The sequence below is a fragment of the Mastigoproctus giganteus genome, chromosome 9 (genome assembly GCF_048544385.1).
Source record: "Mastigoproctus giganteus isolate SK-2022 chromosome 9, ASM4854438v1, whole genome shotgun sequence".
NCBI classification, from domain to species: domain Eukaryota; kingdom Metazoa; phylum Arthropoda; class Arachnida; order Uropygi; family Thelyphonidae; genus Mastigoproctus; species Mastigoproctus giganteus.
Window position 1 is genome coordinate 229,208,356 of NC_143583.1, and position 16,444 is coordinate 229,224,799.

The 16,444-nt window shown below is 39.0% G+C and overlaps 1 protein-coding gene across 1 annotated transcript in view; it reads right to left on the reverse strand.

Annotated features, from left to right (window-relative positions):
* SH3PX1 (sorting nexin 33-like protein SH3PX1) overlaps nucleotides 1-16,444 on the reverse strand; it is a gene marked incomplete at its 3' end in the record, with an annotated part of 294,611 nt that overhangs the window by 159,675 nt on the left and 118,492 nt on the right. The window contains exon 6 of the mRNA XM_090380950.1: nucleotides 10,520-10,610. Coding sequence (XP_090237076.1) covers nucleotides 10,520-10,610 — 91 coding nt within the window. The remainder of the gene's footprint in view (nucleotides 1-10,519; nucleotides 10,611-16,444) is intronic.

Here is a 16,444-nt window from a genome sequence, read left to right on the forward strand (position 1 = left end):
TGTATTTTTCTTCTCTGTCACATGTCTAATTAGTTCATCTGACATCCATTTAGGCCTAAATCTTGAACAATATTTCTTTGTTGGTAGGAAATGCCTAGTAGCTTCCAAAATTAATTATTTGAATGCTTCCTATATTGAATTTGCTGTTGGTAATATCATCAGTTGGTTCCACTGTATAGAATATAAATACTGTCTCAGACCACTGTACTCACCTTTACGAAAGCAAAAACCCTTCCCTTTACACTTGATGGTAGTTACATCTTTGAGTAAATCCCACTTCAGCACACTGTGATCACTGCCACATAGTGGTTCCTTTATCTGCAGATTCTTGATGCAGGAAGAATTACTACTGATAATCAGATCAAGAGTATTACTCTCTCTAGTTGCCTCCCGAAAATTCTGCTGTAGAAAACAATCATCCAATAAATCCATAAAAGCTTTGCTAGTGTTTGAGTGACCAATCCACAAATTCCAGTCAACATCTGGAAAATTAAAATCCCCCCATTATAAGACACTAATTTACTGGCCCACTCTATTTCTCTGCACAATTGCTCATTATACTCATCAGATCCATTAGGCCTATAACACACACCTACTCTCGTTTTTCCTTTCCCAGTGCTTATTTTCACAGTAGACACCAAACAGATTCAACATTGCATTGTCCACCCACATCAATTGGATGCACTTCCTTAGATTTTTATTTTTTCTTAACTAACAGAATAACCCCTCCTCCCTTCCTGTCCTGTCTATCCTTTCTGTACACATTGTAATTCCACAATTCCAGTTCTGCACTGCTTATGTCTGTGTGATACCATGTCTCTGATAATCCAACAATATCTGTCTTTGATGTCTTGACTAGCACTTCAAGTTCATCGAATTTATTAACTATACTCGTAGCATTAGTGTGGATGCAAGTATACATGCACCTGTTTCTACTCTTAGTTACCCTAACACAGCCCCGTGTATTTACTTGTTCCACTATGACTCCCAGCAGCCTTGGAAATTCCCATTGCCTTGCTTTCCAGGGTGCTGCTCAATTGCATTTAAATAGAAGCAGTGCAAGAATCACTTTCACCTCTGCCAGCAGCTACTGTTAATCTATTAGTCTGTGTATCCCCAAAAGCTAGTAGTTTTCCGACCCAGCAAACTCTGCCTCGATAGCACCAGCAAATATTCTTGCACCCTTTCTATTTAAGTGTATCCCATCCCTGTAGGAGCAGTCACTCCTGTTAACATGCACAGACCAGGCTGAGAAAAATTCTGCCCCTTGAGCTTTGCACAATCTCTCCAGGGCTGAATTAATCGATAAGGCTCTCATCATATACTCCTGCTATCGAGTCTGGACAGAATTGCAGACACTTTCAAAACCCTAACTCACGGCTTTTTTTCAGCATTGTTTTGTACTTGTTAAGTGATCCTGCCGGTCTCCCACTCTTAATATCGTTAGTGCCAACGTGTACAACAATATCACCCTTTGTGCCCTTAAAGGATGATATCTGCCCTACGTCATCAACCTTTGCCCCTGGTAGACATGTCCTGGTCTTGTTCCATCTATTCTTTTTGCACAATATTTTCCCTGTTTCCCTGACAATAGTCACCTACAACAACTAGTTCCTTTGGGACCAGCACATTCTGCCTAGGGGGTTGCGGCTGTGTTGCGTGATGTTCAAATGCAAGCTCTGGCACTGATGTGGGCAGCTGAGAGCTTGATGTGCCCCTCAATTTAAATCCTCCGAGAGTATCCATCCTGTCCTTCAAGCTCTCATATAAGCCTATAACAATACCAAGTTGGCACCTGAATTCCTCACACTCCTTACATCGTGCACAAACAAAGACATTCCCCTTGGCAATATTATGTCCCATTCCTGATTGGTCCACAAACATAAAACAAGCAGTCTTTTCAATAGACTGTGATTCAGAGGATAACCGCCTCCCCCCTCAGTTCTCCCTGGAGCCACAGCACTTCCACTAGTTTGAGTCATTTGCTTTGCTGCTCTGGTCTGAGTCATTATTACTATTCAAGTTCAATAAAATTCCAATACAAAATATAACCCTAAATCTATATCCCAATGCAGTTATAAAACTATATACAGTGGTGCCTCGCAATTCGACTATAATCTGTTGCCGAATTAGAGTTGAATTGCAAATTTGTCGAATTGCGGGTCAATATTTTCCAAATAAGTTTATGGAAAATTGATTAATTCATTGTCGGAGAGAAATACACAGTATTATTGACTTTACTATATTCTTCCATATAATAAATGAAATTACAAAATACATAATGAGTACATACATTTCATTGAGCCTTAGATGTTGGAAGGATGTTTTATTTATCTTGTTCTACCCTTTCTCTTCTCCTCTTGGCTTGAATGGGGATGAGGAATTGATCAAATGTGGACTGTCTCTCCCTCTTTTTCAAGATAGCCTTGAAGTGATACATAGTAGTGTTGTTAAACAAGTCTGTCATTCTAGTTACAACAGCAGTGTTGGGGTGCCATTTTAAACAAGCAGACTGCACCTTCTCCCAATGGAATAAAATTTCTTTAATGGCAGCTGTTGGCATCGGCCCTTTTTCCCTGTCTTCTTCTTCAAGTGAAATTTCCTTTTCTCTCTCTTTTGCTTCCTGTTTGCTGAGTGTTTTGAGTTCTTCCACAGTTCGTTCGTCATCGTGATCCTCCACAAGCTCTTCCACATCAGCTTCATCAATTTCTCCTATGTCGAGGTTCTCACATGACCGCAGTTGCTTCTGATTCTTCAGCGGCTTGGACTGCATTGTTGTCATCCCGAAAAAAGGAAGGAACGAGTTTCTTCCATGATGCACGAAGGGTCCTCTGTGTCACTCCTTCCCAGGCAGTTTTAATAAAGGAAATGGCTTGAAGAATATTGAACTCAGCCTAGGTGGTAGATGACTTTCATCAACCGGTGAAATACCACCACTTTGCTTATTGGAGGCTTGAAGTGGTGAAACCCATGTTTAGTCTCTAGAGCAAAAAAGGAAGGAACGAGTTTCTTCCACGATGCACGAAGGGTCCTCTGTGTCACTCCTTCCCAGGCAGTTTTAATAAAGGAAATGGCTTGAAGAATATTGAACTCGGCCTAGGAGGTAGATGACTTTCATCAACCGGTGAAATACCACCACTTTGCTTATTGGAGGCTTGAAGTGGTGAAACCCATGTTTAGTCTCTAGAGAAAAGTTTCTGCCCCCCCCCATACTTCTCCTTCAACCCATGCACGGTACTAAGTACTATAGGTTTTGATGCCTTTCGTGTTTGGGGTTTTCATAAAAAAAAAAAAAAAAGTCTTCCAGAACTCCTTCAGTGTCTTATCAGAAGAATGAGTCACGTCAAAAAGCTGTGAAAACAAAGCCTTGGTGTAAAGTTTTTTAAAACAGGCAATTACTTCTTGATCCATGGGTTGGATCAGTGATGTGGTGTTTGGAGGCAAAAACTGGACTTTGATGAAATCAAAGTCAATTTCAAGAATGTTTGCCAAGTCTTGGGGGTGGGCACTAGCATTGTCAAGAATCAGCAGTGCTTTCATAGGTAAATTGTTGTCAATGAGGAATTTTTTTTACGCTCGGGGTAAATTCCTCAAAAATCCAATCTTTGAAGACTTTCTGGTCTACCCAGTCTTTTGCATTGGATCTCCCCATCACTGGCAGTTTGGACTTGATGATTTTCTTCCCAAAGCAGTGAGGATTTTTAGAGTGGTAAATGAGAAGTGGTTTACTTTAAAGTCTCCGCTTGCATTTGTTGCCAATAACAAGGTAAGCCTATCTTTCATAGGCTTATGTCCTGGGAGAGTCACTTCTTGCGTGATGTATGTTCGATTTGGTAAGCGCTTCCAAAATAACCCAGTTTCATCCCCGTTAAAAATTTGCTGCAGCAAGTAGCCTTCCTTCATGATTAAATCTTCAAATTTTTTCACAAACTCTTCTGCAGCCTTTTTATCTGCACTAGCTGCTTCCCCATGTCTGAGAACACTATGGATACCTGTTCTACCTTTGAATCTGTGGAACCACCCATGACTTGCCTTGAATTCATCGGTTTTATCTGAGATACATCCTGGAATTTTCTTCTGCAATTCTTCAAAAATTAACCTAGACTTCTCACAGATCATTGCCTGAGTTACTGGATCTCCTTTCATCGTCTTTCTTTAATCCAGGTAAGAAGCAGTTTTTCCATTTCTTCATTGATTAAAGATCTGTTTCTGTCAGAAATTTTCATTGTTCCAGCGAACACCCAAGCACCTATAATCTTGTCTCTTTGTTGCCAAAAAAAGTTGCCACAGTTGACCTAGGGACATCATACTCTTGAGCTACATCTGTAATTGTTCTACCTTTCTGCACTTTTTCTATAATTTCTTTCTTCTTTTCTATGCTCAACCAAGTGTGTTTCTTTCCTGAATTATTCCGCTGTTCACACTTCTCTTTGGACCCATTATCAAATTTCACTCAAAAAATAAATAACTGCCAAAGCACAAAATTTTTTACTTTATGAGAAATGCAGAATTATAAATTAGCACAAACAACTAGAGTAAACGTGAACTCAGACTACGATTATTAACGAGATAATGTTGTCTCATAACCGAGAAAGAACTGACGGCATACTTGTAGCTATCTTTGAGGGCGGCTAACGTAGCTGAACGATTGAGGGATCTATTCCTGCTTTATCTATCATTGGTTAAATGTTACTCTCGCTCTTTAGTACCATTGGTTAAAATGTATGAAGCAGCCGTCACTATTTAGTGCTATTTAGTAACGTTAAATGCAGTTATGTCCAGCAAAGAATTCTATCGTGCAATATCATGTAGCGTTTTTGCTGGCCCGTGAAATCCGACTGTCAAATAGTGGTATGTCGAATAGCGAGGCACCACCTGTATATGTATTTTGGTATTGAATATTATCTCCGAGTTAATATGACTTTCTTATCCCCTGTCAACTTATATGTATTAATTTATGTTGTTACTTTTGTAATAACTAGGTCGCTATATTTATTTAGTTGAAACAGTACAATTCAATTGACAATGAAATTTAATAAGATTAATAAATTTTACTGATTAATTGATACTACTATACTCGCTATCTAGTTTTCCATTAAACTTACGTTAGTCCACGTTGTATTGTATAACAATCCATTTGTCATAGACATTCGCTCAGATAAGACAAGCTAGGGCTTCTGGGAGTCTAAATTGCTGATTCAGGTGACATTTCATATGAAATGTCACCTGAATCAGCAATTTATATGAAATTTATATGAATCATATGAAATGTATTGGTGTACAGTTTTTTGAATCAAGTGGATCAAATCCTCTGCTTGCATCTTAGTGATGGTGAGACTGTTAGTAACTTTGGGATAATTGGGTGCGAGAGTACACGTGAACAGGCGAAGTTTTTGCTTTTTTATTGACTTAAATTGGAATATTAATTTATTTTCTAGATTTGCTTTATATTTCTAGTAAAAATACTTCAGTTTAATTTGAACTTAGATAGAGATTTTGTAGGTTATTACTTAGTATTGGTAAGGGTATCAAATCCATGTATCGGATAAGTTTTGCAGCTCCTGCAAACACTACATTTTTAATTATATTTAGCCACTTTATTGACTTAATTGTTAGATTAAATTATTTTCTATAAGAAGCTTATAGACCTTCTCAAACTCCATGGTTTATTTTGAATTTAGATAGTGCAATTTGGAAAGCAAATAATACCTAGTGTCCGCAGATTTACCATTTGTAACTTGCCACCATTGTTATATGATACATGTGCACCGAACTAGATAGCGTAAGGTTTAACAGAAAACTAGATAGCGAGTATAGTAGTATCAATTAATCAGTAAAATTTATTAATCTTATTAATTTTCATTGTCAATTGAATTGTACTTTTTTAAATAAATAAATATAGCGACCTAGTTTTTACAAACGTAATATCATAAATTAATACATATAAGTTGACAGGGGATAAGAAAGTCTATGACTTAACTCGGAGATAATATTCCATACAGAAATACATATATATATAGTGTTATAATTGCATTGGGATATAAGTTTAGGGTTATATTTTGTAATGGAATTTTATTGAACTTGAATAGAAATCATCACTCAGACCAGAGCAGCAAAGCAAAAGACTCAAACTAATGGAAGTGCTGTGGCTCAGGAGAGAACTTTGGGGCTGGCCTCCGAATCACAGTCTATTTAAATGCACTGTTTGTTTGATGTTTATGGAGCAATCAGGAACAGGACATGATATTGCCAAGGGTAATGTCTTTGTGTGCGCGCGCGATGTAAAGAGTGAGAAAATCAGGCGCCAACTCAGCATTGTTATGGGCTTATATGAGAGCTTGAAGGACAGGGTGGATGCCCTTGAAGGTTTAAATTGAGGAGCCCATCAAGCTCTCAGCTGCCCACATCAATGCCAGAGCTTCCACTTCAACATCATGCAAAACAGCGGCAACCCCCAAGGCAGAATGTGCTGGTCCTAAAGGAACTAGTTGTTGTTGTACGTGACTCTATTGTCAGGGAAATGGGGAACATATTGTGCAAAAAGGATGGATGGTACAGGACTAGGATATGTCTGCCAGGGGCAAAGGTTGAGGACGTTGTAGAGCAGATATCTTTTAAGGGCACAAAGGGTGATATTGTTGTACACATTAGTACTAATGATATTAAGAGTAGGAGACGGGCGGAATTACTTAACTAGTACAACTCAATGTTGAAAAAAAGCCATGAGTTAGGGTTGAATTTGACAGTGTCTGCAATTCTGCCCAGACACGATAGGAGGGAGTATATGATGAGAGACTTGTCGATCAATTCGACCCTGAAAAGATTATGCAAGGCTCAAGGGGTAGAATTTTTTTCAGCCTGGTCTGTGCTTTTTAACAGGAGAGACTGCTTCTACAGGGATGAGATACACAAAGGGTTCAAGAATTATTTGCGGATGCCATTGAGGCATAGTTAGGTGGGTCGGAAAACTGTTAGCTTGGGGGGGGGGATACATGGACTAATAGATTAACAGAAGCCGCTGGCAGAGGTGAAAGTGATTCTTGCACTGCTTCTATTGAAATGCAATTGAGCAGCAGCCTAGAAAGCAAGGCAATGAGGATTTCCAGGACTGTTGGGAATCATAGTGAAACAAGTAAATACATGGGCAGTGTTAGGGTAACTAAGAGTAGAAACAGGTGCATGTATACTTGCATGTACACTAATGCAAGGAGTATAATTATAAAATTCGATGAGCTTGAAGTGCTAGTCAAGACATCAAAGGCAGATATTGTTGGGATATCAGAAATGTGGTGTCACACAGACATAAGCAGTGCAGAAATGGAATTATGGGAGTACAATGTATACAGAAAGGATAAACAGGACAGGAAGGGAAGAGGGGTTATGCTGTTAGTTAAGAAACACATCCAGTTCACATAGATGGACAATGCAATTTTGAGTCAGTTTTTTGTGATATAAGCACTGGGAAATCCAAAATGAGGGTAGGAGTTTGTTAAAGGCCTAATGACTCTGATGAGTACAATGAACAATTGTGCATAGAAGCAGACTGGGCCAGTAAATCAAATTGACTTATAATGGGGATTTTAATTTCCAAGAGAATGACTGCAATTTGTGGGTTGGTCATTTGCAACTAGCAAGGCTTTTGTGGAATTATTGGATGACTGTTTTCTACAGCAGCATGTTCGGGAGGCAACTAGATGGAATAATACTCTTGATCTGATTATCAGTAGTGATTCTTCATGCATTAAGAATGTGCAGATAAAGAAACCACTAGGTGGCAGTGATCACACTGTGCTGAAGTGGGATTTGCACAAAGAGTTAACTACCATCAAGGGTAAAGGGAAGGGTTTTTGTTAAAGGTGACTATGGTGCTTTGAGACAGTATTTAAATTCTATACAATGGTTTTTAGGAGCATTAGCAACTAAGGCCATATTGCTCCGGGGATATGCGGTGGTCATTTGCTGACCTTTCCGCATCCTCCGTATTTAGTGTTGACAGGCTCGAATCCCGGTCTAATCAAGAAGCGTGTGCTACGCACTGCTGTTCCTTCCCACTTGGCTACGGAGGCGCCCCTATACAATGGGATTGATGATGTTACCAACAGCAAATTCAAAATGGGAAGCATTTAAAGAATTAATCTTGGAAGCTACTAGGCTTTTCATACCAATTAAGAAATATTGTTCAAGATTTAGGCCTAAATGGAGGTCAGATGAACTAGTTAGACATGTGACAGAGAAGAAAAATGCATTGGATACATATAAAATAACAGGTGACACAGAAGCCTATGATAGATATAAGCTGGTCTGTAACCAAGGCGAAGGCAGGTTACGAGAAATTTTTGGCAAAGTATGCAAAGAAAAACAGCAAAGAGTTCTTTATTTATGTAAACTCTAGAAGGAAGGGGATGAATCAGATTGGTTCACTTGATATCAATGGTTGAACTGTTGAAGATCCTGCTCAGGGAGCTAACAAACTAAATGAATATTTTGCATCTACATTCACACATGAGGAGTTATTCAGGGAGGGGAATGCCAGAGGTTTATTAAACTCTGGCAGTAAGCTAGATAATCCTGTAATAACTGAGAGTAACGTGGAGGAGAAATTCTTGAAGATAGACATAAGAAAGGCAACTGGGATGGATGGAATCTATCCAGTTATATTAAAGGAGGTGGCAAAGGAAGTAAGCAAACTCTAAGCCATAATTTTGAGAGCTTCCTTGGACTCAGGGGAGGTACCCATGGACTAGAGATGTGAAAATGTGACCCCAATCCACAAAGGAGGATCAAAGGGAGGCACAGGTAATTACAGACGTGTTAGTTTAACTTCTGTACCAGGGAAATTAATGGAGCCACTGGTTAAAGAACCATTGCAGCATCGTCTAGACAACATTTCAGTTATAGCTTGGACGAAGCATGGATTTGTTAAGGGGAAGTCTTGTTTGATCAATTTGATTGGATACTATGATGTAGTCACAAAGGAACCGGATTATATCAAAAAATAATTTTGATATCATATATTTGGATCTTAGAAAGGCCTTTGATACTGTTGCACTTGGAAGACTATTGCACAAATTGGAGCAGTTTGGCATTGGAGGCAAATTGCTACAATGGATAAAGGGTGAGTGGGAGAAGACAGAGAGTCATAATCAATGGACACTGCTCTTTGTGGACTAATGTTATTAGTGGAGTCCCTCAGGGTTCAGTGTTGGGTCCATTGTTGTTTTCTGTATTTATAAATGATATTGATGATGGTATATCAGGCTTAATGTCCAAGTTTGGATGATATGAAGGTTGGCAGGGTTGTTAATGACAGTACACTGCTGCAACAGGATATAGAAAGTTGAGCAGATGGACTGAGAGGTGGCAAATGAAGTTTAACATTGACAAATGTAAAGTACTACATATGGGAAGCAGTAACCCCAACTACATATGGGAAGCAGTAACGTATCAACTCTGTTGGGCTACACTGACAGTGGTAGAGAATAAAAAGGACCTTGTGGGTAATTTTGCAGGCAGATATGAAGTTTTCTGAGCAGTGCAGACAGTCTGCAAGAGCGTCTCATGGTGTCTTGTCAATGATATACAGGAATTTTTCTAACAGGGATAAGAAGGTGATTATCCCCTTGTATAAGGCAATGGTCAGGCCACACCTTGAGTACTGAATACAGGTCTGGAGGCTTCATTTTAAGAAGGATTTGGAGCTGTTGGAATGAGTACAGAGAAGGGCAACAAGATTAGTGAATGGAACAAAGGGTTGCGCTTACGAAGAAAGGCTTAAATTTTGCAAATTACAGTGTCTGGAGACTAGGCACTTGTGAGGTGATCTGATTGAAGCGTATAAGGCCTTCAATGGTTTGAAGATGCTCAATGCTGATGGGATTCTTCGTCTTGCTCAAAATAATCGCCTGAGGGGGCATAAATTCAAACTGAGCAAAGACAGTTGTAGGATAGACGTGCGGAAGTTTGCGTTTAGCTAGCCGGTGGTTGATTGCTGGAACAAACTTCCATCTGTTGTTGTTGTAGAAGTTGATATCTTAAATAGATTCAAGGCAGAACTTGACAAACATTTGGAGCGAGTGGATGGGTGAAATAAGGGTGGTTTTTTTTGGCTGATTCTATATATGCTTGCTTTCTTGCATCATGTGCCTTTGTTAATGTGACTGTTTTCTCAAATGACACATGTGTTCCATCAGGATAATGTGTTCTGACACGTTGCCAGTATTATTCGAGTAGTTCACTGAACATAGTGACTTCCAGGTGCTATCTTGGCCACTGAATCTGCAAGATATGAACCCCATAGAATATTTCTGGGATTATGTGGATGGGGAGATTGGAATTTGGATCCCCCACAACTGTTTAATGTGCATCTATGGGATGTGATCCTGAGAACATGGTAAAACACTGCAATGTTCAGAGGTTTATCAAGTCTATGATTCACCATGTGAGAACAGTATTGGCAGAAAAAGTGGGACATATTATTTTCATGTGTGTGTGTGTGTGTATCAGAAACATATATACTTACTATTATAGATATTCTTTTATCCAATGGAACTGATATTTTAGTTTGCCCAAGAATATAAGATTCACCACCTGACTTCACAAATGTTGAAAACCTATATTAAAAAAAAAAAAAAAAAAAAAAAAATTTATTATGGAACATTAAAAATAAGAAAAATATACAATCTGGAAATTCGTAGATTTTTAAACAATTCACAATTCATCTCTAAACCAATCCAGTTTACTTAAGTTTACTTAAGACACTAAAAGTCCAAATCTTGTGATGGTGATTTCTTTATCAGAAACATAATGCAATCAGAAAACAAAAACTGTGTAAAATTAATTAACTCTAGCATTATTCACAAAAGGATATATGACACTGGTTACCCTTGAAATATTATTCAAGGGTAACCAGTGTCATATTTCAAGGAGCCCTTGAAATATTATTCTACAGTTATCAGAACAGATTTTCAGAACAATACAATCATGTTTTCAGGCCAAACAAAATAGTACATGGCTCAAATATAAGCTGCTCCTCCACTGTGCCCCAGTTATATGATCTAGATGGCAAAATAAAAAATTAATTCCTGGTTGTGCTTCTTAGAGCAATAACATGGCACCAGAGAAAATAAACTTTCCAGAAAAATCTTCTGGAAACTACACAAACTCCACGATGCCTGCATGTTTCCTCTGAAAGCCTTGTGTGTATAGAAATAAATGAGCAATAGTATTAGCCATAGGGTGCAGGGAAGCCCTAAGCTTTTGCTGCACCAGCCAAAAATTACATATATATATAGGGTGTCTCAAAAATACACGGCATTACTTCAGGAATGAGTTCCTCATATGTAGACAATAAAAATATTTTATATCAATATAGTTCCAGAAATACATGGTTTCTGAGTTTTGAAGGTCTGTCTATGACATTTAACTGTTGACATCATCTTATAGTAATTGTTCAAAATGTAGTAGTAGTGGCATGTGATGCAAGAAAGCAAGCGTATGAGCTTATGCAACATCAGCCAAAAAATAAAAAAATTACCAAACAATACCCTCTAAATATTTGTCCAGTTACTCCTTAAATTTATTTAACCTATCAACTTCCACGACAGATAGAAGTTTGTTCCAACAATTAACCACCCGCTGGCTAAAGGCAAATTTCCACATATCTATTGTACATCTGTCCTTCCTCAGTTTCAATTTATGACCCCTTACGTTTGTAATCTGAACAAGAATCCCATCAGAATTCAGTGTGCTTAACCCATTCAAGGCCTTATATGCCTCAATCAAATCACCTTGCAGGTGCCTAGTCTCCAGCTGCTGCAATTTGCAGAACTTAAGCCTCTCTTGGTAAGAGGATCCCTTCATTCCCCTCACCAATCTTGTTGCCCTTCTTTGTACACGCTCAAGCAAATCTACATCCTTTCTAAAATGAGGCCTCCAGACCTGCACACAGTACTCAAGGCGTGGCCTGACCATTGCCTTATACGGAGGGACGATCACCTCCTTTTCCCTGCTAACAAAATTCCTGTATATCATTGACAACACCCCATGACCTGCCCTGGCAGCCTGTCTGCATTGCTCAGAAAACTTCATATCTAACTGCACAATTACTCCAAGGTCTTTTTCATTTTCTACCTCCTTATGTGTAGTACCACACAGTTCGTATGTTTCTCTGGGGTAACTTCTACCCATATGCAGTACTTTGCATTTGTCAATGTTAAACTTCAGTTGCCACTTCTCAGCCCATCTGCCCAAATTTTCTAGATACTGTTGCAGTAACACACTGCCATTGCTCTCATTAACAACCCTGCCAACCTTTGTATCATCTGCAAACTTTGACCCTAAGCCTGATATACCTTCATCAATATCATTGATAAATATACAAAACAACAGTGGACCCAAGACCGAACCCTGTGGGACTCCACTAATAACATTAGTCCACGAAGAGCAACACCCATTGATTATCACCCTCTGTCTTCTCCTACTCAACCATCCTTTTATCCATTGCAGCAACGTAACCTTAATACCATTCTGCTCCAATTTCTACAGTAGTCTTCCATGCGCAACAGTGTCAAAAGCTTTCCTGAAATCCAAGTATATGATATCAAAATTATTTTTTGCATCCAGTTCCTTTGTAACTACATTATAGTAACCTATCAAATTTGTCAGACAAGACTTTCCCTTAACAAATCCATGCTGTGCCTGAATTATTGCTACAGTCTTGTCTAGATGATCCTGACCATCTTTAACCAGTGACTCCATTATTTTACCCGGAACAGAAGTTAAACTAACTGGTCTGTAATTACTCGTATCACCCTTCGACCCCCCCCCTTTGTGAATTGGGGATACATCTGCACATCTCCAGTCCGTGGGGACCTCCCCTGAGTCCAAGGATACTCTCATAATTATGGCTAAGGGTTTCCTTAGTTGCTTTGCCGCCTACTTTAATATAACTGGATAGATCCCATCCAACCCCAGGTACCTTTCTTATGTTTAACTTCAACAATTTCTCCACCACTTTGCTCTCAGTTATTACAAAATCATTAAGCACCCTGCTACAATTTTATAACCTTCTGCCATTTTCAAACCTTAATAACTCCTCATGTGTGAATGTAGATGCAAAATCCTCATTCAGTTTGTTTGCTATCTGAGCAGGATCATCAACAGTCGAACCATCGATATCAAGTGGACCAATCAGATTAGAGTTTATATAAGTAAAGAAATCCTTGCTGTTTTTCTTACCATCCTTTGCCGAAGGTTTCTAGTAATCTGCTTTCGCCTGCCTAACCTCCTTTGTGACTTGATTACAGACTAGTTTATATATATCATAGACTTCTGTGTCGCCTGATAATTTATATGCATCCCATGCATTTTTCTTCTCTGCCACGAGTCTTATTAGTTCATTTGACAACCATTTAGGCCTAAACCTTGAACAATATTTCTTAATAGGTATGAAACGTTTAGTAGCTTCCACTATTAATTCCGTGAATGCCCCCCACTTAGAATTTGCTGTTGGTAACATCATCAGTTGGTCCCATTGTCCACCTTCTGCCTGAATACAGGCTTCACATCGACGTCTCATGGACTTGCGAAGACGATGCCAAATTCCTGGCATGTTTCATATTGTCTCACAACCTACCACAATTCGATTGCGGAGAGTTTCCACATCAGCTACAGGAGTTGAATACACAATGACTTTAAATGGCCCCACAAGAAGAAATCTAGTGGGTTTAAATCATATGAGCATGGAGGCTAGGCAGTTGGTCCACCTCTACCTATCCACCAACCAGGAAACCTTCGATTCAGGTAATTGCGGGCTAGGTGGCTGAAATGTGTGGGAGTGCCATCGTGCATAAAGTGTGCTTGTTGATGAATGATCAATAGCATGTCGTCCAAGAAATCAGGCATGTTGTTTTCCAGAAAGTTTCTGTACGTCTGCCCTGTGAGTTTGTTCAGAAGTACATGGGGCCCAAATAACTTAAGAGTGTTGGTAAAAATAAAATTTGAAAATGAAATGCACAAGGCATAATTCTTATGGGCTTTGGTATTTAACTATATAATATTGGTGTAAATACACCATAGTTAACCCATAAATTTGACCTACATAAGTTGTATAGAAAGCATCATTTTAATTGTATCTCATAACAAAACCCATAAGAATTATGCCTTGTGCATTTCATTTTCAAATTAAATTTTTACCAACACCCTTTGGCATCTCTCATATTGTGGATATAACTTCGCAACTGTGATGGCATGTTGCATTACCAGGGTACCTGCCCACCCACTGATGATGAAGCCCAACAGCTTTGAAACGATCGTCTGGGTGGTGGTATCCTCTGAAAATAAATAACAGTAGTCTTCTCTACTAGAGAAGCGTTATTCATTTGAAGTAGTGCAATACCACTATCTCGTTGTGAATGCAACCACAATATGAGATACAATTAAAATGATGCCTTCTATACTACTTATGTAGGTCAAATTTATAGGTTAACTATGGTGTATTTACACCAATATTATATAGTTTTTTTTATTATACTCATCAGAGTCATTAGGTCTATAACACACTCCTACTCTCAATTTTGATTTTCCAGTGCTTATGTCACACCAAACTGACTCGACACTGCACTGTCCAGCAATGTCAACTGGCTGCACTTCCTTGGATTTTATGTGTTTCTTAACTAATAGCATAACCCCCTCCTCCCTTCCTATACACATTGTACTCCCCAAATTCCAGTTCTGCATTCCTTAATATCTGTGTGACACCATATCCCAACAATATCTGCCTTGGATGTTTTGACCAACACCTCAAATTCATCAAATTTATTTACCAAACTCCTAACATTGGTCTATAAGCAAGTATACATGCACCTGTTCCTATTCTTAACTACCCATGTGTTTACTTGTACTGCAATGACTTCCAGCAGTCTCTGAAATACCCTGCATCTTGTTTTCAAGGCTTCTGTTCATTCCAATAGATGTAGTGCAAGGATCACTTTTACCTCTGTCAGCGGCTACTGTTAATCTTTTAGTCCTTGTATCCAGCCAAGCTAGCAGTTTTCCGATCCACCTAAAACTGCCTCGATAGCATCAGCAAATATTCTTGCACCCTTTCTATTTAAGTGTATCCCATCCCTGTAGAAGCAGTATCTCCTGTTAACAAGGCTTCTCAAGGGTCCTGTAAGACACCTAGTTTCCAAGCTTGGTAATCCACACATTTGAATGGGCCCCCTATTACTGATCCCACCAGGTGCATTGTCAGTCTTTGGTCCCTTTCAAGATGAAGTGTTTTTTTAGGGGTGGCCTTCATACTTAAACACGGCATTAAGTGTGGTCTTCCTTATACAGTAAAATTATAACTGTATTCCCTATCTGTACAAGCAAATGTACAATAAATCATCAATGGTACCCATCGGGCCTTCCTCACCACTACACTACTTACAGAACTTCGTGTTTGACCACATCATGACTCCTAAATCTTTTCCTTCCTCTATGATTAGTTCAAACCCAAGCATACAAGTTATTTCTGGGTTTCTATTCCCGAAGGATAGTCAGAAAAGTTCCAACTATGTTTTAATGCAGTAAAATGAAAGGTTTTGCATTTTGCTGCATTAAAACATAGCTGCCACTTTTCTGACCATCCTTGAAATCTATATAAGTCATCCCAAAGAAGCTAGTTCTGCTCAGTGCTGATCATTAACCACTCTACCACTATTGACATCATCTACAAATTTTGATATCATGCTCTTTGGAATTATTTATTAATGATATCGATTAAGGTATATCAGGCTTAAGTCCAAGTTTGCAGAGGACACAAAGGTTGGCAGCTTTGTCAATGTTAATTAAGACAGTATGCTACTGCAACAGGATTTAGAAAAGTTAGGTAGATGGGCTGAGAAATGGCAACTGAGGTATAATATTGACAAATGCAAAGTACTGCATATGGATAGCAGTAAATAAGAGAAAAATGTGTCAACTGTGTGGTACTACATTCAGGGAGGTGGAGAATGAAAAAGACCTGGGGGTTAATTGTGCGGATATAAAGTTCTCTCAGCAGCGCAGACGGGCTGCCAGTGCAGATCATGGAGTTTTGTAAATGATATATAGGAATTTTGCTAGCAGAGACAAGGAGGTGATTATCCCCTTGTATAAGGCAATGGACAGGCCACACCTTGAGTACTGCATACAGGCCTCCAGACCTGTACCGCATACAGGTCTGGAGGCCTCATTTTAGGAAGGATGTAGAGTTGCTAGAATGAGTACAGAGAAGGGCAAGAAGATTGGTGAGAGGAAAAAGGGATTTCTCTTACCAGGAGAAGCTTAAATTCTGCAAGTTGCAGCATCTGGAGACTAGACACCTGCAAGGTTATCTGATTGAGGTGTACAAGGCCTTGAATGGTTTGAGCATGCTAATGCTGATGGGCTACTTTTACTTGCTCAGATTAAGAACCTG